At 45.4% G+C, this 23,622-nt stretch overlaps 2 protein-coding genes and 1 long non-coding RNA gene across 5 annotated transcripts; 2 read left to right on the top strand and 1 right to left on the bottom strand.

The window, feature by feature from the left end:
* Positions 1-28: 28 nt before the first annotated feature.
* On the bottom strand, positions 29-7,752 carry samm50l (sorting and assembly machinery component 50 homolog, like). 2 transcript variants are annotated; one of them, XM_061229905.1, is made up of 15 exons: positions 7,593-7,752; positions 6,905-7,015; positions 6,635-6,736; positions 5,999-6,086; positions 5,007-5,113; positions 4,613-4,743; positions 4,156-4,243; positions 3,505-3,633; positions 3,164-3,235; positions 2,953-3,039; positions 2,599-2,669; positions 2,281-2,348; positions 1,761-1,907; positions 1,170-1,311; positions 29-577 (listed from the first exon to the last, which is right to left on the bottom strand). In XM_061229905.1, exons 1-15 carry the CDS (start codon positions 7,611-7,613, stop codon positions 532-534), a joined length of 1,410 nt encoding a protein of 469 aa, XP_061085889.1. In that variant the 5' UTR covers positions 7,614-7,752; the 3' UTR covers positions 29-531. The 2 variants fall into 2 exon arrangements, with proteins under 2 accessions (XP_061085889.1, XP_061085890.1); XM_061229906.1 differs by lacking the exons at positions 29-577; positions 1,170-1,311 and adding an exon at positions 1,376-1,671 and having other exon boundaries at positions 1,726-1,907.
* Positions 1,110-4,749, top strand: LOC133119365 (uncharacterized). The gene is made up of 3 exons (XR_009706510.1): positions 1,110-3,062; positions 3,425-3,735; positions 4,600-4,749. It is a non-coding gene; the product is annotated as an uncharacterized LOC133119365 (long non-coding RNA).
* Positions 7,753-11,626: 3,874 nt separating the features above from the next.
* On the top strand, positions 11,627-22,451 carry LOC133118786 (peroxisomal succinyl-coenzyme A thioesterase-like). 2 transcript variants are annotated; one of them, XM_061229018.1, is made up of 12 exons: positions 11,627-11,778; positions 13,492-13,710; positions 14,000-14,099; positions 16,174-16,364; positions 16,840-17,009; positions 17,367-17,483; positions 18,183-18,247; positions 18,374-18,502; positions 19,557-19,653; positions 20,549-20,629; positions 21,294-21,435; positions 22,272-22,451. In XM_061229018.1, the coding sequence occupies exons 2-12, from the start codon at positions 13,515-13,517 to the stop codon at positions 22,400-22,402; spliced, it is 1,419 nt and encodes a 472-aa protein (XP_061085002.1). In that variant the 5' UTR covers positions 11,627-11,778; positions 13,492-13,514; the 3' UTR covers positions 22,403-22,451. The 2 variants fall into 2 exon arrangements, with proteins under 2 accessions (XP_061085002.1, XP_061085003.1); XM_061229019.1 differs by lacking the exon at positions 18,374-18,502 and having other exon boundaries at positions 22,272-22,449.
* Positions 22,452-23,622: the final 1,171 nt, after the last annotated feature.

Here is a 23,622-nt window from a genome sequence, read left to right as displayed (position 1 = left end):
AGAAAACCAGACGAGTGGTGATCTGGGGGAGGGGGGAGGAAATAAAGATTTATTTATGTGCGTAAGCATTCAGACAACATTCAAAAAAGACTTATAAGAGCACACGGGTGTGTGGGATTCCCCACGACTGGTCCAGTCAGGCTGTGGGTCTGGAGATGGCAGGTGTAGTGTTGTTCTGGCAGACTGTCAGAACGCCTGGCTTTAGGAATACAGCTCTGTGTGCAATGCTGATGTACTGGCCATCGGAGGTAGAAAGTGCCTGGACCAGAGGTTGTGGTCTCCGCACGAGTCGTCTGATTGGCTGGTTTCAAACACAAGGGCGTACATGATTTGTTCAAAGTACATAGAGGGGTGGGGGCTAAGCCAAAACCACAGGGGGACAGTGATTGACCCTTGAGGGCCAGGTGCGTGCATTGCCCCTCTGGGAGTGTTCCACTCATTACAATATATAAAAGAAGCGTGTTTAAAAAAAAAAAAAAAAAAAAAATTCATTTCCCACAATTCTCTGTTAGGGCTGGGTTGCTGATGACATCACAGGAAGCGGATTCCTGCACCAAACTGAATGCCGTCACATATCCTGGAAAGAGGAGAAGAGATATGATTACTCAAATGTAAGTAATTGAGTGTGTGCATTTTGTAGATTGTCAAATTTGATGGCAAGTGCTCAACGCAATATAGCAGAAGTAGAACGGAAGTGCTTGTCGGAGAATTCCACTCTAAGATTAACTTTTACTTGTGGAACAGTAGCTGTCCTCTTGACTAAAATGAGCTCTCTACCTGTGCAGAGTGCAGAGCTACAGCTAATGCACAGTGTGGTAATGACGCTGTTACCTGTACAGGTGACGGTGTAGTAGTGACCCTGTTACCTGTACAGGTGACGGTGTAGTAGTGACCCTGTTACCTGTACAGGTGACGGTGTAGTAGTTACCCTGTTACCTGTACAGGTGACAGTGTAGTAGTTACCCTGTTACTTGTCCAGGTGACGGTGTAGTAGTGACCTTGTTACCTGTACATGTGACGTGTAGTAGTGACCCTGTTACCTGTACAGGTGACGGTGTAGTAGTGACCTTGTTACCTGTACAGGTGACGGTGTAGTAGTGACCCTGTTACCTGTACAGGTGACGGTGTAGTAGTGACCCTGTTAGCTGTACAGGTGAGGTTTGCCGTACCTGTCTCCACTCTGGACTCCCATGGGAATGCAGTAGTTGAGCTCCAGTCGGGCGATGTTGCCCAGGCGCAGTAAGATCCCCGCTCCGTATGACCAGCGGATGCACTCCGCCAACTTCCGCAGGTGTGCCTGCGGCCCCTCACCTGAGAACGCAGACACATGCAGACGCACACACACACACACACACACACACACACACACAGACAGACACACACACAATGACTCTTGTCCATCTTTTCAGTGACTGAGGTCCAAATGTATTTGCATCTTTACATTGTTATGGCAAGTGTAATTATTATAGTTGTGATTTGTCAGGAGAACTAGGTGCTTCTAGTTTATATTGGTTGGTATTTACTGTATTATTACTTTCGGGTTTGGGTTTAAAAACTTGCCTTAGGGTGCAATAAAAGTATTTAGGATTTAAAGTGGAACCCTGCATGGTTACACAGGTACGCACCCTAATTCAGATTACACAGGTACGCATCCTAATTCAGGTTACACAGGTACGCACCCTAATTCAGATTACACAGGTACGCATCCTAATTCAGGTTACACAGGTACACACCCTAATTCAGGTTACCCAGGTACGCACCGTAATTCAGGTTACACAGGTTGCCAGCATTGAGGAAGAAATGCGTCCTGAAGAGGTCGCCGAATCCACCGCGTCCCGGGCGGAAGGGCAGGGGGGTGTAGAGGTGCACCCCGCCCGCCCAATAGGCCTCCCCGCCCAGGTAGTCACCTGCAACGCCAGAGAACAGGTGTGACCTTCTACCCTTCATCCTCCCCTGCACTCTGACCTTCTTCCCATCATCCTCCCCTGCACTCTGACCTTCTACCCATCATCCTGCCCTGCACTCTGACCTTCTACCCATCATCCTGCCCTGCACTCTGACCTTCTTCCCATCATCCTCCCCTGCACTCTGACCTTCTTCCCATCATCCTCCCCTGCACTCTGACCTTCTACCCACCATCCTGCCCTGCATTCTATCAATCCTGGCATTGGTGTATGCCTTACAGACAAATGTGGGGGAAACGCATCTCTTGCTGTTAGAGATTTAGGACAGTGTTTTAGCCCATCTCTTTTAGGTAAAGAGGAAAGGGAGTGAGCTCACCTTCACTCTGCGGGCCGATGCTGTACATGCTGAAGCCCCTCACAGTGGTGGGGCCGCCCAGATAGAACCTGAGACATTACACAGTTAGCATCTAGAATTCACCACAGACCAGTACACTTAGAATCTAGAATTCACCACAGACCATTTCACAGTTAGATTCTAGAATTCACCACAGACCATTACAGTTAGAATCTAGAATTCACCACAAACCATTTCAGTTAGATTCTAGAAATCACCACAGACCATTCCAGTTAGATTCTAGAATTAACCACAGACCATTACAGTTATAAACTGGAATTCGCCACCAACCGGACTCACCTGTCGGCGATGCTGGTGGACTTGTCTCCGATTGGCAAAAGCACGCCACCCCACAAAGAGACCGAAAGGACCTAAAGGAGGAACTGGAATGTTCACGTTCTCAAATTCACATTACGAAAAATAAAATGTAGTTTATTATATTTAAATTATTCTATTTCTGTTCATTTGGTGAATGCAGCTTATTTGAAATGCAACTGACCTCAACACTGTAATGGTCCTACCCAGTGCAACCACAGTTCAGTCTCTTTACAATCAGTCATTTGGCAGACAGTCTCTTGTGAGAGACTGTCAGTGGTTGCTCAGACACTAATCTCTCCTGAGTGTGTGTGTGCGAGTGAGTGTGTGTCTTCTCACCGAGTCCCACAGGAGACGTTTGTTCAGCTGGAGCTCAACGTCTTCTTTTAGGAAGCTGGCGTCGCCCCCTGTGTAGCCGGCCAATTCCTGTGTGCAACACGACCAGTCAGGTAACAGACACGCGTACACACGCAAACACGTGCACACACTCCCAGACAGACACACAAACAATCTCTCACTCACACACACACACACACACACACACACACACCTGGTTTATCTTCAGCAAGGCACCTCTCCGGGGGAAGATGGCGGAGTTCCTGGTGTCAATCACCATGGCGTGCTGTTGGGGGTGCAGATGACGCTTTGGGTCAGGAAACTGTCACCTGTCTTATACTACACTGTCTGAGAAACTAAGCATCATTATACCGCAAAGAGTCAAGGGGTTCCCAACCCGGCTCTTTCAACCTGCCACCTAATCATCATCTGATTTCATTGGCTAAAAAATAGCTTTCTCCCTCCTCCACCTCAGCCGGTATGTGGTGAGCGTTCTGGCACAAAATGTCTGCTGTCGCCACGCGCAGTGATGCGAGCAGAGGGGAAGGTTCTGACCGACAGGGAGGACTTCAGGGAGTGGCCACTCTCCTCTCGGACGGCGAACGACGCGGTCCGCCCCAGGCAGGCCAGCTCCCGCCACACCCCCTCCCACTTCAGCGTGTGATTGGTCCTCCATATCGGGAACTGCGGGAGAGAGGGGCGGGACGCCACACCGTCACCATAGCAACAAACAACCCCGCCCACAAATCCAGCGATGCCCTGAGACAAGGCACTCCAGCTCACGCAGTGAGTGTAAAGGACGTTTAGAGTATTTCGATTTAAATAAAACTTGCGGTAAACTTTTCAATATTTAAATTCATATCAGGAAATCAACTCCTCATTTAATATTATTGTTTTTCCAATGACATTTAAAATGTAACTCACAAACTACCGCAGCCCTGCAGTGGATGAAGGGCAGTTTACAGTCCAGCGATAGTGACGTTTGTGGACCTTCTATCATCGCCCAACATCGACTGTAACTGCTATCATTAGCGAAATGTATAAACACACTATATTATGTATGTTGTACTCTATGTCCGCTGCGTGTTGTCGGTCCCTGCCGTGCTCTGTTGCAGGACTATAAGCTGAATACATTGTACTGTAAACGGTGGTAAGGTGAATACACTGTACTGTAAATGGTGCTAACGGTCACAGAGTATCTCTTACATTAATATCTGTGGAGACCCCGCGGTCTGTCTCTCTTAGGGAGCTCCATGGGAACTGCCCGGTCACTTTGTACAGATTGAGAGAAAAGCTGCAAACAAAGCATTTGTCATAAAATCAAAACCAGACAATGTATCATTTACAAACTAAGGGAGCTGAGTTATCGCTTGACAGTTCATTGTAGCACATCTTTGTATCAGAGGAAAATTAAAGGACTTAAAATGCAGTTCTGGGATTAAGCATTGGGGAAATACTTTCCAGCTCTACATCTGCTAGAAAGTATCCGCCAATCACAGTTTCCGTTGTTTGTTGGTTATCATCAATGTACTCTCTGATTGGCGGAGAGCTCCAGTGAAGTACTGGGTCAGTGATGTCACGGCTATTTATGCCCGTCTCAGCAGACGGTAGGCCGGAGCCTGCTCGGAGTAAAGTGCTTTGTGTCCGCAGGGAGGCCCCGTACTTGCGGTCAAAGTTTCCGGGCTGAGGCTTGAAGAAGGACAGGCCGTAGGACGTCTCCTTCGTGCCGTAGGAGAACTGGAAGGTCAGCTTCTCTGCCCGGCCCAGGAAGTTGGGCAGCTTGATGCCCAGGACCTACGGAAAGAGGTACACCACACCCTGGTCACATGACCGCTCGCCCAGGGACCCGCAAGTTCGGTGGTTCTAATCCCGGTGTAGCCATAATAAGATCCGCACAGCCGTTGGACCCTTGAGCCAAGGCCCTTAACCCTGCATTGCTCCAGGAGAGGATTGTCACCTGCTTAGTCTAATCAACTGTATGTCGCTCTGGATGAAGGTGTCAGTGAAATGACCTGTAATGTAATGTAAATGTAGTGGGTGCTGTGGAAAAGTCTCACCATGCTCCCTTCGTTGTTTCCCACCATGGTGTTGTAGCTTCCTGTCAGTCTCCTGAGCTCCCTCACCTCGAAGGTCACGTCCAGCCCGTTGGGCAGGGCGTCCTCACCTGCGGAGGGACGAAAGATGGACCGCAGGCCTTTTACCACGCCTTTTTTGCGTGGAAAGTTACGCAGTGGCTACAGCGTAGCCTGACGCACACCTCCCCAGAAATGTAACTATGCGTCCTAGCCTCTGCGCAGGGAACGGGGCTACGCGTAGATTCGACGCACAAGTGTAAATCAGGCTTCAGTGTGTGTGAGAGTGTGTATTTTCACAACAATTGTTTCCACTTCCTGGAAAACTAGATTTTACGTCATCGTGTACCGACCGGTGGGGCGTGTACGTCAATCAAACGTCAATTTACCGTTACCCTCCAATCAAATATCCTTTTCACGGCTGACGTCCCTCCTCCTTTTGGCAGCACAGTGGCATTTGTTTGGATGTTCTCCCCGTGTATAGCTTACTCCTGGGTACTCTGGTTTCCTCCCACAGTCCAAACGCATGCAGGTTAGGGACTACAGATGAAAATTAGCTCATTAACTAACTCTGGCGCATTTACATTGATGGGTAGGGTGCCCTGTAGCATAGTGGTTTAGGTACAGGTCGGTGGTTCGATCCCTGGTGTACACAATAAGATCCGCACAACCTTGTGCAAGGCCCTTAACCCTGGGGAGGATTGTCTCCTGCTTAGTCTAAATCAACTTTAAGTCTGCCAAATGCCATTAATGTAATGTAAAAATATGGAAACTGAAAATGTTGATTGATGTGCACTGTCCTTGATAAAGTCAAATAAATAAATCTAATAAAAATTTGACATTGGGTTAAAGCGACTCCCAGCCCTTCGACGAACTCCCCCGAGCGATCCGTTGTCGTATGGCGGAAGCTAGTTCTGGCTTTTGTTTCGGCCGGTCTTTAGTGAGGCGTCACAAACGGGTGCAGGAGAGAGGAGCACCTTGAGAGGTGTCGATGAGCACCTCGACCTGTCTGAAGATGCCCAGACGGAGCAGCTTCTGCCGGGCCTCGTGGGACTTCTTCATCACCTGCAGCGGAGAGACCACAGAGCCCGGGGGCAAGTCAGACCTGGGTCAAACCAGACCTGGCTCAAACATCATCCTTTTGGATTCATATACCTTTCTGTGCTCAGTTGCCGTCTTGCCTGGTGCAACTGAGCCAAACGAGAAGACCGGAATGCAGTGTTTGCACTTTTTGAGCGTATTCCATAGGTTCCAATACAGGCTCAGTAAATGGGAAATGGTTGGCATTTATATAGCGCCTTTATCCAAAGCACTGTACAATTGATGCTTCTCATTCACCCATTCATACACTCACTCGCAAACCAACAGCGACTGGCTGCCATGCGAGGCACCGACCAGCTCGTCAGGAGCATTTAGGGGTTAGCCGTCTTGCTCAGGGACCCAGGGCAGGATCGAACCGGCAACCCTCCAACTGCTAAACGACTGCTCTTAGCGCCTGAGACAATGTCGCACATTGGATTCTAATTTCTTATCATCTTAGCTTAACCTGTCCGATGCTGCTTTTGAGGATGAATGAAGTCCTTTCTTTCCCTGAGAAACGAAAGAATACTCACATCGATAAGGTTTTTGGCGGAGAAGACGTCCGAGATTTCATGCGTCAGAAAGTCTTCTTTTGTTCTTCCGAGTCCGTCCAAGTGCACATGTTGCACTACAACCTGAAAGAGGCGTACATATTAAAGATGCTTCCCTGGCATCATCTGCTAGCTCTCTGACGCCTACCATACAATACAAATACTGTAATATGTCATGTGTTCAAAATATCGCTCACACGCACACAGACGCAAGCAGTGAATACACACAGTACGTCCGAAGTCCGAACTCACGTCTTTGTTTTCAAGAATCTCTTGCTTGGTCTCCGGCTCGACTTCCACCACGTCCACATCCTCGGCATGAACCCCCAGCTCGGGCCCGCGCATCGGGAGGGGATCTAGACTCTGAACAGCAGAAGATAAAGCGTTTATCTCGTTGACGTATCATGCTGTATATGTCAAACTCTCAAATGCTAGCTGGGGTGTGCAGAATCTTAGCGAGCTATTCGCAATAAAAAGATATGTCTGTGCGCTCGGGCGTCGGCCGAACCAAGCAACTGCAGGCACACGACGATTCGTAGTTTCATTATCGTTATATTAGTGTACACGCGGATTTAGATGTAATCTAAATAGCTGTAATCCCAAATCTGTAATAGGCAATCTCGCCTTCTACAATGATGATTAGCAACAGTAGCTAACTGGCTAATGTCACTTGACGTTTTTCTTCAACCTCATCACTTAAATAATTTTGCTTACGTTGTTATTCCAATAAAATATAGCAGATACATGCCAAAACATAATACTGTAATTACAAATTATTACATTATAGGTATAGGCTATATCTTCTTAAATGGATAACCTTAATTTATGGTGCCCTTGACATCACCAAGTGGACTTTGTTTAATCGACTGCCATATACGGCCTGTACTGTAAGTACCGTAACGTTAGCTAGCGCGTAGGTCATGCACAATGCTTTTTTTACCCTGGCGTGGACAGTCCCCATGTTCGTTTCTAGAGTTGTATATAATGGTCCTCGAGGATGAAGGCGATCCGAGGTGTTATGTTGCCACAACAAAGGAACTAGCTGTCTAGTTATTCAGAATCGCTTCTTCTGCTAGTGAAGGACGCCATGACACCACGGACCCCGCCCATCTACAAGACGATTGGACAGAACGCAACGTTGTCGAGTGCAGACTTTCCACCAAATGTTGCCATCTGTAATTATTATTCATAATAAATATTTTGCCATTTGAAATACTTATTTGGTTTAAAAAAATGTATAACGTGACGAAAATGTTATCAGTTGCACATGTCTTATCCTAAAGCCCAAACGTTTGATAAGGGCGCACTCGCCCTTTCATTGTGCTTCTGACAACAACGTCAACGGCTTCCTCAGACAAGTGAAGAAATGCACTCATCACACCGACAGCCTTTTGAAACAGGTTCAGGCGGATTGCAGTGAAGCTCAGTTCTGCAAGTGTCCGTAACTATTTATACAATTCTGTGAGCTGGTGGCCACCTAACTTCAGTGTTGTTCTCATGGAAGGAGGTTCATATACGATTTGGATGGATTTGTAATGTAATGTTATGTGGAGTTATGGTCCTAAGGAGTGAGACTATGCACAATCAAATTTACTATGCTTCCTCTACATGTGTTTTTTCCTCAAAACTAATGACAATTCTGACAGGGTGAAAGCTGTTTTCTATAAACCCCGAAATTTGTTGAAGAGGACTGGCAGTTCCGTCACTGCAGAATGATTTCCTTGGCTTTTTGTCAGAGACTTGGCTTTAGTACACATTATTCCACTCTTGATTCTTATTTTTTATTTTGATCATTTTCATTACATTGCATTCTTAGACTAAGCAGGAGACAATTCTCCCCTGGAGCAATGCAGGGTTAGGGGCCTTGCTCAAGGGCCCAACGGCTGTGCAGATCTTATTGTACCTACACTGGGATTCGAACCACCAACCTTCCCTGTCCCAGTCATTTACCTTAACCACTACGCTACAGGCCGCCCTGTATTTTATTGGCCTGCTGCGATATTGTAACAACATTTATGTTGGAGGCCATATTGGATTGTTGTTATGTTGTTATGTTATGTTATTATTGTTGTTATGGTTATTATTATTGTTTTTATGGTTATTATTCTTATTGCTATTAATATGCTTATTATGATTGTGTTTTGCCAAATTTTAAAATGATAACCCTGTCCTGTAGGTGGCAATAGTGCTTCATTACAGCTTGTTATTTTCGATTTGGGGCGGCACGGATGGTGCAGTGGGTAGCACTGCTGCCTCACAGCAAGGTCCTGGGTGTGAATCCCCGTCGGCCGGGGCCTCTCTGTGTGGAGTTTGTATGTTCTCCCTGTGTCTGTGTGGGTTTCATCCGGGTACTCCGGTTTCCTCCCACAGTCCAAAGACATGCAGGTTAGGCTGATTGGAGTCTAAATTGCCCGTAGGTATGAGTGTGTGAGTGAATGGTGTGTGTGCCCTGCAATGGACTGGCAACCTGTCCAGGGTGTATTCCTGCCTTTCGCCCAATGTATGCTGGGATAGGCTCCAGCCCCCTGTGACCCTGTTCAGGATAAGTGGGTTAAGATAATTAATTAATTAATTATGTGTGGCTCCACCCAAATCCCAAGGAGATTTTTTATTTTATTTTTTATTTTTTTAGCTTTGGTTGAGAAACTTGAATAGGGTTTTTAATAGGGGCTCAAAACAATGGTATAGCAGTCATTCTGGTTGGTTTAAAAGGTATAGGATTTCACGGTAGTTAAGCTTAAGTGCCATATGGTTAAGGGTTAAAGAGTTAAACAGCATAAATGTTGATGGGAAATTGCGCAGTGCATTGGTAAAATCAGAGTAAAATCCGACTGCGTGATGTGGGAAGGCCGGGGCTATACATCAAGCGCATCTAGCCCACTTTTCCATAGATATTTCCTCAAAGGTCTATGTGGACTTAAACCCATTCTGTTCTTTACGTTTTATTCGCACTACATGCTATGCACATTGCACAAAATTTTGGTCAGTCGTCAACTCGGATTATACAAAGTTAACAATATCCTCAATATCTGCGGAAACGGTAACCTTATATAAAGTTTGATGAATGCTTAAGAAGTTAAAAAATATTTAAGAATGAGATTTAATAATTTAAGAATGACAGTACAGCTTGTCTGTGATCCAATCATGAAATGGGCACAGTGCTATTTTTGATAGTCAGGTGTATTCAGTCGTTTCCTTAGTTGCAGGTATAAGAGCCTTCAGGTATCTAGTTTTGATTCTTGGCTTTTGTTTGGTGTTTGTCAACACAAGAAGCAGAGTTGTGCCAAGTAAAGTAAAGCAGGCCATTATATGCTTTCCGCGAACCTAAATAAGACTATAACAGTCAGAGACACTGGCCAAACAATAGGCTTCCTGAAACAAACAATTTGGAGCATCATTAAGAAGGCCCTGGTGTATGTTTGGAATCACTGCCTTGCTGTGGGATGAAATGGTGTCATTTGATTAAGGGCGGCCTGTAGCGTAGTGGTTAAGGTAAATGACTGGGACAGACAAGGTTGGTGGTTCTAATCCCGGTGTAGCCACAATGAGACCCGCCGTTGGCTGAGCTTGAGCAAGGCCATTAACCCTGCACTGCTCCAGGGGAGGATTGTCTCCTGCTTAGTCTAATCAACTGTACGTCGCTCTGGATAAGAGCGTCTGCCAAATGCCAATAATGTAATAATGTAATGATTGAACTTGGGCAGATAAGATCTGTCAATACACTTCAGAATTAATTGTATCCACAAGACCTTTTTTTTCAGAACTCCAGTCTCCTTTAGGTGTACCACATGGCAAACTATAACCTGGCAATCCTGTTTTAGCAGATGACTAATGCAGATTTATTCTGTGGAGAGTGTTCACAAACACACCCATGGCTTGTTGGACAGGTCTTTTTGGTTTTTCAGCATCGTGCCGAGAATGATTTTATCTATAAAATAACTTTTAACTATAGAAGCTGTAAGATATGTTAGGTGTAGATTACGGCCTTGGAGGAACAGTGAATTATATTGTTTCTAAGCATGCTGATAAAATGAGGGGGAATTTGTATAAAAGGGGATGTAATTCGTACATGGATCACCCGATATGGATGTAAATACCATTAAATTAAAGGTCACTTTAACTTCATATACATTGTAAAAACAAATGTGCTGGAGTACAGGGCCCCGAAGATAAATTCTGCCATTGTACAAATGCTTACAGACAAGACTGTACAGTGTACTGAGTACTCTACACTGTGTAATGTACGCATAATGAAACAGTCAACCAGTCTTAAACAGAAATAGCCTGAAGTCATTTAAATGTAAACTCAAGACCTATCTCTTTGGTCTTGCCTATTTTTATTTTCTCCTTTTCTCTTATCTATTCTTTTTGGTGAGTATCTATTGTATTGTATGAAATCTTTGTTACTTTATTATTTAGAAAATTAGCAAATTCCTCTCATTTCGAGGGAGAAGATGAGTACTAGTTGAGTACCCTAGACTTGCTGCCATTCTCCGCAGTGATCTTTGAAATGTGGGCACTGTTGTTGATGGTTTGGTGTTTTTTTCCCCCAGTTATGTCGTTCACTGTGGTGTCTGGTAAGCAGTGCGTAATTGTTCTGTTACCTCTTACATCCCTGCTTATAGAGTTCCCCAAAAGTAGAGTTTTTGGCTGGGCTGACTGCTGGAGCGCGGGCCAGCTCCATTACGAACCCGCCTGACGGCGAGTTGTTGAAAGTTGGAGGGCTACAGCACCCGAATGGCCAGGTGACATATAGAATTTTCTTTGCAAATGAACTTTTCATTGACGCGTGATAAGCCAATCACGTGTAAAAATGTCCAGTTCACATATTTGTGACATTTTCTTTTCACGTGTGAATATTTAAATTCTCATGAAAATGTTAAAATCATAGATTGTGATTTTCACACGTGAGGCGGCATATGTCACGTGGTTTTTTTTGTCAGGGACCAGTAGTCTGAATACAATAACGTTCAAGGCAAGCAATCGTGTATTGTGTAGTTTTTCCCCAGTAATCAAACTACGATCTCTGCGAATACGAACTGTATGAGGCGCCACCTTGACGCTTACTGCAGCATTGGACTCCGACTGCGTCGTACCATATCAAACCAACCCTACTCCATCGTTTAGTAAGTCGGCAAATTGTCAAGTTTTCAACTGCATTTGGTCGAATACAATAAATATGCCAATTGGGTTTAGGGAATGCTGCGAATAACCGTTAATAATATGTAACTTCTGGTGTATAGCCCATATAGGTAGGTCATTGAAAACGCGATACAGTTTGTTAGCCCGTGCAAATAGTCAACAAACACTAGCGAACAATAAATAACAATAAAACTGTTGAAGTGGGTTCCGTGACGAGACTACATTTTGGCAATATCTGTACCAAATTGAACTTGACTAACGTGTAAACTTGTCACCGGATGTTGACAATGTAGCAAGAGTTGTAGCAAGAGTTGTAGCAAGTTGTAGTCGCATGCATTCAGAAAACAGCATTTCAGTGGACATAAAACTATATTACCTGAATCATTTATGTCTTAATAAACGGATTGTTTTACTGCACATGAATGAAGAACATGCTGCTCGTATTACAGCCTACTAATTGGTGGTTTTAAAATTCTGAAAATATGCGAACGGAGCCAACAGCCTATTGGAATGTTTAATATTGCCAGAATGAACTCTGAACTCTGAAACATGACCCGCTAATCATATTGTTACGATTATTATACTAATATGCTATATTCTAGATATGCTAATCCTAAATTAATTATTTATCGAGCACCGTTCGTATATCTACGAACACAAGTGTTCTGCGGAAGTAAACCGATGAAAGGTTAAAGTGAATTCCACATAAAACGGATATAAGTTACCAGAGTTAAAAGATCTGAATGCACCCTAGTTCCTTCAGATACTAATAAATCTAATAAACTACAAATAAATACTAAGACGAGTGGCTATATGGGGCTATCGTTTGCTACACATGCCACATACGGCCATGGTGTCACAGTAAACTTGCTCGTTTAAAACTAGGAGCCTCGTACTAGACCAGGGGTCGGCAACCCTGGTCCTGGAGAGCTGATGGCTTTCGTTGTTACTTGGCATTAATTGATCAATGAAAGCCGTTGATTGCACAGTTAACTCACCTCACCTGGTTTCTGGGGTCTGAATCGGTTGCTTATTTTAAGGTGGAGACGAAAGCCAGCACACCCTGCGGCTCTCCAGGACCAGGGTTGCCGACCCCTGTACTAGACATAAGACCAGAAACTCAGCCCACGATACGGTTTGTGTGATTGGGTTAATCGTACGATATCCCCACATTGCAAAATGTGGAAAAACAAGCCTTAAATACGGCAAGTTTACCTTTTCATTGAACATTAGAAATGGAATATGCATTCAAATCTCTGCCCTATCGCTGTCAGATATTCATTCAAACTAAAATGTCACATTTATTTTACAGTGACGATGGAACTCTTGGTATAGTCCGTTTAATAGAACATTTCTATTAAATGTTTATTCAGCATACCATTTTGTTGATATTTACGGTACTCGAGAATTTGTTTTACAGCCTTCTTTCAACTAAATGGCTACTATTTTCTGAGGCACTACAAAACAAACGTTGTCGATTACACGCTCTCCCATGATGGCTTCACGTTCAAAGAACGGTTTACATTTTCAGAAGTGCTGTGCTTGATGACAATGCACAACCCATAAGGTATTTTAAATATTATCATTGGACTGCCAGCAATGTGTAAATATGAATGGGCCTATTTGGAATTCAAATTTAAATACGCTGCGAATAAATCTCAAATGCAGACGTGTATGACTTGTTTTTTGGACGTCAGCAAGCACCGAATCACCCAGGATCATGTCTGGCTTCGTTCCCGGCCCCCTGCTCACGGTGAAGCCCTCTCGGGGACTCGTGGACGAAAAGTTCGAGGTCGTGGTGCGGAATTTGTCGCCGGGGGAGGAGGTCACCCTGTACTCCCTGCATCAGTCTGAGGACAAAGACTACTGGGAGGCTTTCGGCCACTATGTCAGCGACGCAGGAGGAACAATTACGGGTACGGAGTCGCAAAATATAACAAATATTAATACTGTACAACTCATACTCACAAAATATTCTCTCCTATAAGGTGTGCCTGCTTGTCCTTTTATTTAATTGTAAATATATATATATATATATATATATATATATTTTTTTTTTTATTCGAAGTCCGTGTTCTAGAACTAGTGGTGGTTACGTCAGCATTAGTAAAGAACATTCTAATGACCAAGCAGACGTGGCTGGTCTTGCGTTCTAAACACTTCTCACGCCGGATTGGTCTGAACACGCCGGCTTTGCGCTTGCAGTTGCAGCGGACGCGAGCGTTGGAGGCTCGTACCTGGGCATCGAGTCCATGGGTCTGCTCTGGAGCATGAAGCCGGTGCCTGGGAGCAGAAAGGGCCTCCGGTAAGCTCTCCCACACCTGTAACGCACCCACACCGCACCGTCAGGAGGTCTGGGGCTCCAGGGGGGAAAGGCAGCAGCAGGTTAAGCCTTTGAGGAGCGAGTTCTTCATCGTTCTATTGGGACTCTGTAGAACAGTGAAGTTCTTCATTGTTCTGTTTGGACTCTGTAGAACAGTGAAGTTCTTCATCGTTCTGTTGGGACTCTAGAACAGTAAAGTTCTTCATCGTTCTGTTGGGACTAGAGCAGTGAAGTTCATCATTCTTTTGGGACTCTGTAGAACAGTGACGTTCTTCATCATTCTTTTGGGACTCTAGGGCAGTGAAGTTCTTCATTCTATTTGTTCTTCATCATTCTGTTGGGGTTTGTGTGGAATTGCTAGCTGCAGAGAATTTGATGATTTGAGAGCTCTACTTGCGGCGTATCTAGACAGTAAGTCAGAAATGTCATCTGGAGCAAGTCCATGCACGTATTCACAAGCTATTAAAGCACTGACAGTGCAATTATTTTAATATTGGAGTAATATGTGTGCGTCACCCTTGAATAAGCTGGCACCCTACATCCACGAGGACTAGAATCTGATATCCTAAGGGTCCCTGTCGTGACACTGGCGCCCCACCCTACATCTCCTTTACCAGACATGGACCCCAATCCAGGAACGCCTGTCTCCCTAATCCAATTAGTGTTAGCTGGGGATACACTGAACACACCCCGTCCCTGGGCGGCCTGAAGGAGAACAACACGCTTTCCTCAAGCCGTTTCGTCTCTCATGCTCGTGACCGTGATTCCGAGGTGCCCGGGGTGCTGTTGTATGCGGCGATCCGCTGACCCTGCCAAGTCCCTCCCTCTGGAGCAGCAAGCCAATTATGCTGCCCCACATGACCCGGCCAAACTTGGCTTTTGGCAGGACCGGGAATCGAACCCCGGTCCTCTGTGTGCTACTGCAGCAAGCAACCGCACGTCTGCTGCAACTTAGCCTGTTGTGCCATCACGGCTCACCCAATCTAATAAAAGCACTGCTTTTATTATTCTCTCCTTATATTATTATGTTTTTATTCTTTTTATTATTTTCTCCTGTTTTTATTTTATTTTGTATCACTTTGAGCTATATCTAGCAGCATTGTTTTTAGCACTGTTTATTTTGTGTACAGTGTTCTGTTATTTGTTAGCTGGTTTTTGGAGTGGCATATTCCCACAATCAGTCTTGTCCCACTCGAGGCAGGTACAGGGGAAAGGCCCCAAAGTGTTTCTGTCTTTTTGGTCACCTCTTGAAACAGATAATAGATCATTGCTAAATTATTTGTTTTAAGGTGTGAAGTTTTTGGTGGTCTGACACTTTGACATCTTTCATGTTAGTGTCTTTAGAAGTTTGAGTGGTCTTTTAAGTCAAATGTGTTTTTTGGTTGGTTGTTGTGTGGAATTACTGTATATATTCCCACAATCAGTGTCGTCTCACTTGAGAGAGGCCCCAAATTGTTTGTCTTATTTGTTTGTCATGTGGATATATTTCCACAGTGTTTTATTATTTTTATTAGTGTTATCTCTGTAATTATTTGTAATTGGCTTTATGTAAAGCACATTTGAGCTACATTTATGTAGATAGTTTATTATTATTCTTGGTAAAGGTAAAGGTGCTGATGGGTTGAAGGTCATCCGGGGTCAGGGACATGTATAATTGGGTGTCCTCCGCATAACAGTGGGAGTTAATATCATGCTTTCAGATAGTAGTCTCCAGTGGTAGCCTGTCAAGACTGAAAAGTAAAAGTCCAAGAATTGACCCTTGGGGCACACTGCATTACAGATAATATTTGCACTTTGAGAGGAGGATTCACCTTACAAGTAATTACAGCCAGTCAACTAAGTCTGAAACCATTTTAGGGTAATGCCAAGGAGACCAATCCACCTATTAAGCCTGTCAATTAGGATATCCTGACCAATTTTATCAAAGGTGGCATTCAGATCTAGGAGTACCAAGCGGCAAAGTTTGAAAGCATTCATAACCTTGTTCAGAGCAGTCTCAGTGGTGTGCCTGACGCAGAAGCTAGAGTGCTCATTTGAAATGTTACGGCTCTTTCAGGTTGAGGAAGATGGATGCCTGCTCTCCGATGTTGGTGCACATCTCTGTGCACAGAGGCCACATCAGCCAGGGCTTTGCGGAGGCGGTGCCCTTGGCGACTGCCTTGGCTGAGCGCTGGTATCTGGCGCCGGGCGTCCGCAGGGTTGAAGTCCAAGAGAAGGGGGTGAAAGGGACCCTCTTTCTGCCACCAGGTAACATAGACGCGGTGATACAGACCGGATGCGCGGTGAAGCGGGCAAACTTTTTTTTTTTCTTTCTGCCGCTAATGTTAGCTAACCGTTACCATCAGGTAACACAGGCCAGGTAACACAGGCCAACCCATCTCCAAATGTCCAAGCTACCACCCTCTCTAGTTGACTTCATACCGTCCTGTGCAAATAGCCATGAAGTTTTCGATTTCGAATATATTTAACACTAAAGGACACAAAAACAGGCATGTGTGTCCAGTGCTGGTAAGGGGGTTGTGCTGTGTGTGTGTGTGTGTGTGTGTGTGTGTGTGTGTGTGTGTGTGTGTGTGTGTGTGTGTACCTGAGCAAGAAGGCTAGACAGGTAAAGGTATTGTGTGTGTGTGTGTGTGTGTGTGTGTGTGTGTGTGTGTGTGTGTGTGTGTGTGTGTGCGCGTGCATGTGCGTGTGTTAGACAGGTAAAGGTATTGTTTGTGTTCAGGTCCTGGACCCTTCCCTGGTATTCTGGACATGTGGGGTGGGGGCGGCGGCCTGTTGGAGTATCGCTCCGCCCTCCTGGCATCACATGGCTTTGTCTCCATGGCCTTGGACTACCTTCCTTGGGATAAAAAACCCAGCAAAGCCAGAGATATTATACTGAGTTATTTTGAGGTAAATTTCAATTTATTCCTTTGACCCAAAAGCAAATACAAAAGAAACAATCATTTTCTCATTTCATTTGCCTTTCCTGGATGTATGGATCTTGTGAAGTGTACAGAACGTTGTATCATCGTTTACCTTAGACCGTGTTACCTTTCACCGAGATTCAGAGAGGGCGAAGGTCCAAATTCCACTTGTGACCAGTTGTGTACATAAATACTTGCTTGACACCGGAATTGAAGCACTTCTGTTTCTCGTGTAGTTGCTAGCTGTATTGCGTGTGACACTGACAGAATCGTTCACAGAGAATTAACTGCAAGAGAGAGACCGGTGAGCTGCGTTGCTCTGACTTCTGTGCTCTGGTTGTAGAGTGCCTTCAATATTGTGCGGGAGCACCCCCTGGTGGCCACTGACAGAGTTGCGTTGTTCGGCCTGTCTCTCGGTGCCAGCGTGTCCATTGCTTTGGCAACGACCTCAAGAGTAAATGTGAGTCCGTCGAAAATTCCCCCCTACCCCTTTCTCTGTGCTGCTGTGCTCTCACGTGGCAGTGCTTTTAGCTCGTGGATTACGCTGTCGTTATCTGAGAGCATGCTAAAGATCACAGGCCAGTGTTTACATTGGGTAATCCGCCTTTCAGGTGCTTAGCTGTCACCGCCTGGAAATCGGTTGAAATACGACGCTAATTTAGCGCCGAAGCCTAGCCTAGCACACGGATCAGGTTTTTTTTCCTACGAGTCGCAGACAATGGTTTTGCCAATTCAAACCGCAACAATTCAAACGCACCGTGATCATCAAATATGAAAAACGCGATTTTATCAAAGAAACACTATACAATTTTGCAAATACAAAACGTGCCTATAGTGCAAAGTTCAGTTGTGATGCTACACAAACATGCACGTAACAATCATTCCACGGTCAAAGTCTCTTTGATCAACATTCAGAATGGGGGAAAATTGTGATGTGAACATTAACTGAAGCTCCTGACCCGTATCTATGTGATTGTATGCATTGCACTGCTGCCACACAATTGGCTGATTAGATAATCGCATGAATAAGTAGGTGTAATAAAATGTGTAATAAATTAAAATAAAAAAAAAAATAAAATAAAATGTTCCTGCTTGGTGAGTGTATATGCTCATGCACAACACACGCGTCACTTACCTGACTCTGTTTCTGCCTTTCCAGCCCACATGTTGTGTGTGCATCAATGGAGGGCATGTGTTTTCTCCTGTGAAACATCTGGAAAGCTTGTAAGTTCTGCTGTGTGTGTACGTTACATTACATTACATTATTGGCATTTGGCAGACGCTCTTATCCAGAGCGACGTACAGTTGATTAGACTAAGCAGGAGACAATCCTCCCCTGGAGCAATGCAGGGTTAAGGGCCATGCTCAAGGGTCCAACGGCTGTGCGGATCTTATTGTGGCAACACCGGGATTAGAACCACCGACCTTGCGTGTCCCAGTCATTTACCTTAACCACTACGCTACAGGCCGCCCCAAAAGGTCAGTGTGTTTGTGACTGTGTGTGTGTGCATGTGTGCGAGTGTGTGTTTGTGTGCTTGTGTCGGTGTGTTATCACTGTTGGTGTGTGTACCTGAGTGTGTTTGTGACTGTGTGTGTGTGTGCATGTGTGCGATTGTGTGTTATCATTTGCCCTGGGCGACATGGCTCAGCCCACAGTCCAAAGACATGCAGGATAGGCTGATTGGAGAGTCTAAATTGCCCATGTGTATGAGTGTGTGAGTGAATGGTGTGTGTGCCCTGCGATGGACTGGCGACCTGTCCAGGGTGTATTCCTGCCTTTCGCCCAATGTATGCTGGGATAGGCTCCAGCCCCCCTGCGACCCTGTTCAGGATAAGCGGGTTCAGATAATGGATGGATGGATGGGACATGGCTCAGGCAGTAAGAGCAGTCATCTGGCAGGCGGAGGGTTGCCGGTTCGATCCCCCGCCCGGGCTGTGTCGAAGTGTCCCTGAACAAGACACCTAACCCCTAAATGCTCCTGACGAGCTGGTCGGTGCATGGCAGCCAATCGCCGTTGGTGTGTGAGTGTCTGTATGAATGGGTGAATGAAAAGCATCAATTGTACAGCGCTTTGGATAACGGTGCTGTATAAATTCCAACCATTTACCATTTACCATTTGGTGTGTGTACATGAGTCTGTTTGCTTGTGCTTGCGTGTGCATGCAGGTGTGTGATTGTGTGTTTGCATGGTTGTGTCAGTGTGTTATCACTGTTGGTGTGTGTACGTGAGTGTGTGTGTGTTTGCGTGGTTGTGTCTGTGTTAGCACTGTTGGTGTGTGTACGAGTGCGCGTTTGTGAGAACAGGTGAATGAGAGGCTTTCTTTGCAAAGCGCTTTGGATAAAAGCTCGATATAAATGCAAATGTTCTTGTTCTTTTCTTGTATATGCGTGTGTTCCTTTTCCCGTGTATTATCACAGTCATATCAAGTCGAGATCAACTTGCGTCTTGTTGTCTAGAGGTTTGTGCTTTAGTTGTATTCACAGTGAAGGCTCTTGCACTTCATGCAAACTTAATTGCCAATTTATTTTCAGACAAATAAACCAGAAGGTCTTCTTCGATGAAAACAATCACCAGATTTGGAGAAATATTAATTTGCCTATCCCTGATGACCCAGGCCAGAAAATGCAAGTATGTTTACCTTCCTGCTGTGGCTTCCTTTGTGTCTCAGTCTGTATGTTTATCTCAGTCTGTATGTATCTCAGTCTGTATGTTTATCTTCCTGCTTTGTGTCTCAGTCTGTAAATGTGTTCTCTGGACTTACTTAAATTAATTATTGTCCTGAATCAAATGACACCACAAACACCAAATGTTTGTGAAACACCACATAAATTATTTTCTTGAGTCGGAATACTAATTATGGTAAATGGTTGGAATTTATATAGCGCCTTAATCCAAATGCTTCTCATTCACCCGTTCATACGCACACTCACACACCGACGGCGATTGGCTGCCATGCGAGGCGCCGATCGACTCGTCAGGAGCATTTGGGGGTTAGGTGTCTTGCTCAGGGACACTTCGGCACAGCCCGGGTGGGGGATCGAACCGGCAACCCTCCGACTGCCAGGCGACTGCTCTCACTGCCTGAGCCATGTCGCCCCAATTATAATAAGACTATACGAATAATATAGTTCCTGAGTCAGTGTAGCTCTCCTTTACGGATTTGAGGTCAGAGCTCCCTTCAGCCTGTGGCCAGAATCGTGTCTGTTCACTCACTCACGATCACTCACGACAGGCAGGGGTATATTGTATATTCTTTCGCAACTCCCGTAGCTACCACAGTACAGCAGTGCTAATTTCTCACAGTAAGGCACTCCTTCTCCTGTATTTATGCATAATAATAAACCGAGCCGGAGAAATCACGCAATCTGATTGGTTAAAGGGGCAGTTCACCCAAAAATGAAATTAAAGTATGTTTTCACTTACGCTTATTGTTTGAGATTTGATGACTTTTTGGACATAGTGGGCTGTCGGGTGTCGCTGACAGGAAGTGACCTCGTTTGGTGATTAATGGTGTCCCTGACAGCTTGGAAACATAAAGTGCCCGGTGATGCTCATCGTGGGATTGGACGATCAGAACTGGCCTTCAAAAGAGTGTGCGGAGGATGTGAGTAGCCCCACGGCCATTTCCTGTGACATCACAGGTAGATAACGGCGTGAGGGCAGGACTGCTGCAGTGTTTGTGTATGAATGTGCTTCTGTGTGTGTGTGTGCTCATGTGCGTATGCGTGTGTGTGTGTATGCGTGCGTGTGTTTGCTTGTGTGTGTGTGTGTGTGTGTGTGTGTGTGTGCATGCATGCGTGTGTTTGCTTGTGTGCGTGCGTGTGTGTGTGTGTGTGTGTGTGTGTGTGTGTGTGTGTGTGCATGCGTTTGCTTGTACGTATGTGCATGCCTGACTGCGTGCGTGTGTGTGCATATGTGAGTGTGTGCGTGTGCACACGTGTGTGTGTGTGTATGCATGCGTTTGCTTGTGCCCATGTGTGTGTATGCGTATGGGCATGCATGCGTTTGCTTCCGCCCATGTGTGTGCGCGCGCGTCCGTGTGTGTGTGTGTTTGTGTGTGTGCGCGTCCGTGTGTGTGTGTGTGTGTTTGTGTGTGTGCGCGTCCGTGTGTTTGTGTGTGTGCGTGTGCGTGTGTTTGTGAGTGAGGCGGGGCGAGGCGGGTGAGTAGATCACTGCATAGATAGATAGATAGTGCTGTATGACCACACGAGTCCGCGATATCACAACACGCACAGGTTTCGTCGCTGACCTTTGACCTCCTGCCGCAGATGGAGATGATAATGGAGAAGGCTGGAAATGTTGATCTCCTAACTGTCCTCTCCTATCCTGAGGCGGGACACCTCATCGAGCCACCCTACACGCCACACTTCCGCTCCAGCAACTTCATCTTGCAGTACAACCGGGAGAAAGGTACCGTTTCCCGGGCTGTCCGCCGACGTGCCCTATCAAAAGCGCTTTAGCTTTAGCATTAGCATTAGCGCCAGTGTTTCAGCTCAGCGCCTTTAGTAAATGGTTGGCATTGATATAGGGCCTTTATCCAAAGCCCTGTACAATTGATGCTTCTCATTCACTGATTCACGCACACTCGCACACCAATGGCGATTGGCTGCCACACAAGGCACCCACCAGCTCGTCAGGAGCAGTCGGGGGTTAGGCGTCTTGCTCAGGGACACTTCGACACGCCCCGGGGCGGTATCGAAACGGCAACCCTCCGACTGCCAGACGACCGCTCTTACCGCCTGAGCCAATGTCACCCTATGTGTTATGTGCACGTGCTCACGTGCGCCCTCCTGTGTTAACGGAGGAGAGTGCGGCAATGAGAGGAGCTCCGAGGTGTGTGTGTGTGTGCGTGTCTTTGTGTGTGTGTGCGTGTGTGTGTCTTTGTGTGTCTTTGTGTGTGTGTGTGGGTTGTGAAAGTGCTGGGAAAATGACAATTGTTCAGATTTCAGCACAGAATGTGTCATAAATGACAAAGCTGTGAATTGCGTCACGACCCGTTAGCTTAGCAATTCCCCATCACTGCAAGAGTGGCGAGCCTCACTTTAGAACGTGACATCAAAATGGCCGCCATAGCCGTGCCCGTAGCAACGATTTAAGAGCCGGCTTCAGGAGGCGAATCTGCCTTCGTTTTTAACTCGGTACGCGTGGCGTGTTCCAGACCCGCGGTTAAAAACGAGCTGGCTCCCTCCGGTGGCCAGTAGGAGCGCTACGGGCGGCGTGCTGATCTCCGTTTCCCCTCCCTGCAGTGGTCTTGTGTTGGGGGGGTCGGCCCAAGCTGCACGCAGACGCCCAGGAGGACTCCTGGAGGAAGATCCTCCAGTTTCTACGGCTGCACCTCTGCCAAAAACACGCACCCGCCCTGGCGTCCAAGCTCTGAGTCCCGCCTTCACACACCTCCGCCTTCAGAGAGGGGCAGTGGCGAATGATAAGCCAGACTGTTTGAAGAATTATTATTAATTATGTTAAAATGAATAAGTCAGTCATCTTGAGCAATTAGAACTGTGTGTCTGTTAAAACACATTGAGCTGCAAAGTACAGTTTGTTTAATGAAAGTGCAGAGAACACTTAATCAGGTGTTTACAAACCATGGCATTGGATGCGGCCTGTTTTGACTCTCTGATGCAGCCCAAGAGATGTGGGTCTTTGCAAAGAGATGTTTTGAGTTAGTGATCACCAGCTCAATTTGCCTGCATCATTATATAGGCGAAAGGTTAAGACAGCTCAGCTTTCATAGAGTGACAGAAAATATTAAGGCGGGTTAAGAGAGACAATGTGATGATTTATGACAAATGATTGGTTAGCTATAATGTATAAAGACTAGGATACTTCCGACTGTTACTTTGGAATTCTCTGATCTCTGGAAGTTCTCTGGAGTGCACAGACTCCCCAGATTAATCTGTTTTATTTTTAACTAAAGATTTATAATGAGCAACTACTGAGTCTGAATATTTCTTCAACATCATTGCTGCCAAAACAACTTCACCTACGTAAAAGGGATGAGGAGGAAAAGAGACAAAAAATATTTCCTCAACAATGTGTTTTAAGGATCGCAATATTTATATGTTTGAGGGAGAGTACTCATCTGAAGGTTACCTCTTAAATCAAGAATTATATTATTGAAATGATAATACAAGTTTTTTGAAATCGTTTTTTAAATACAGTATATATGTATAAATATATATATGTGTGTGTATATATATATATATATATATATGTGTGGTGTGGTGTGAAAAAGTGTTTGCCCCCTTCCTGATTTTTGTTTATTTATTTTTCTTTGCATGTTGGTCACACTTAAATGTTTCAGATCCTCAAACAAATTTAAATATTATTCAAAGACAACACAAGTAAACACAAAATGCAATTTTTATAAGGGAGAAAAAAAATCCAAACCTACCTGTGAAAAAGTGATTGCCCCCCCCCCTGTTAAAACATAGCTTAACTGTGGTTTATCAAACCTGAGTTCAATTTCTCTAGCCACACCCAGGCCTGATTACTGCCATACCTGTTCTCAATCAAGAAATCACTTCAATAGGACCTGCCTGACAAAGTGAAGTAGACCAAATGATCCTCAAAAGCTAGACATCATGCCGAAATCTA

The sequence above is a fragment of the Conger conger genome, chromosome 19 (assembly GCF_963514075.1).
Source record: "Conger conger chromosome 19, fConCon1.1, whole genome shotgun sequence".
Classification (NCBI taxonomy): Eukaryota; Metazoa; Chordata; class Actinopteri; order Anguilliformes; family Congridae; genus Conger; species Conger conger.
Note: the sequence above shows the minus strand (reverse complement) of the source record. Positions and strands in the feature narration are given on the sequence as shown.

Coding starts and splice junctions, on each gene's coding strand:
- samm50l (XM_061229905.1), bottom strand. CDS start 7,613: ATGGGGACTGTCCACGCCAGG. Junction 6,737..6,904: donor AGATTCTTGAAAACAAAGAC/GTGAGTTCGGAC, acceptor CGCCTCTTTCAG/GTTGTAGTGCAACATGTGCA. Junction 578..1,169: donor GGAGTCCAGAGTGGAGACAG/GTACGGCAAACC, acceptor TCCTCTTTCCAG/GATATGTGACGGCATTCAGT.
- LOC133118786 (XM_061229018.1), top strand. CDS start 13,515: ATGTCTGGCTTCGTTCCCGGCCCCCTGCTCACGGTGAAGCCCTCTCGG. Junction 18,503..19,556: donor GCTACAGGCCGCCCCAAAAG/GTCAGTGTGTTT, acceptor ATTTATTTTCAG/ACAAATAAACCAGAAGGTCT. Junction 19,654..20,548: donor ACCCAGGCCAGAAAATGCAA/GTATGTTTACCT, acceptor TGTCCCTGACAG/CTTGGAAACATAAAGTGCCC.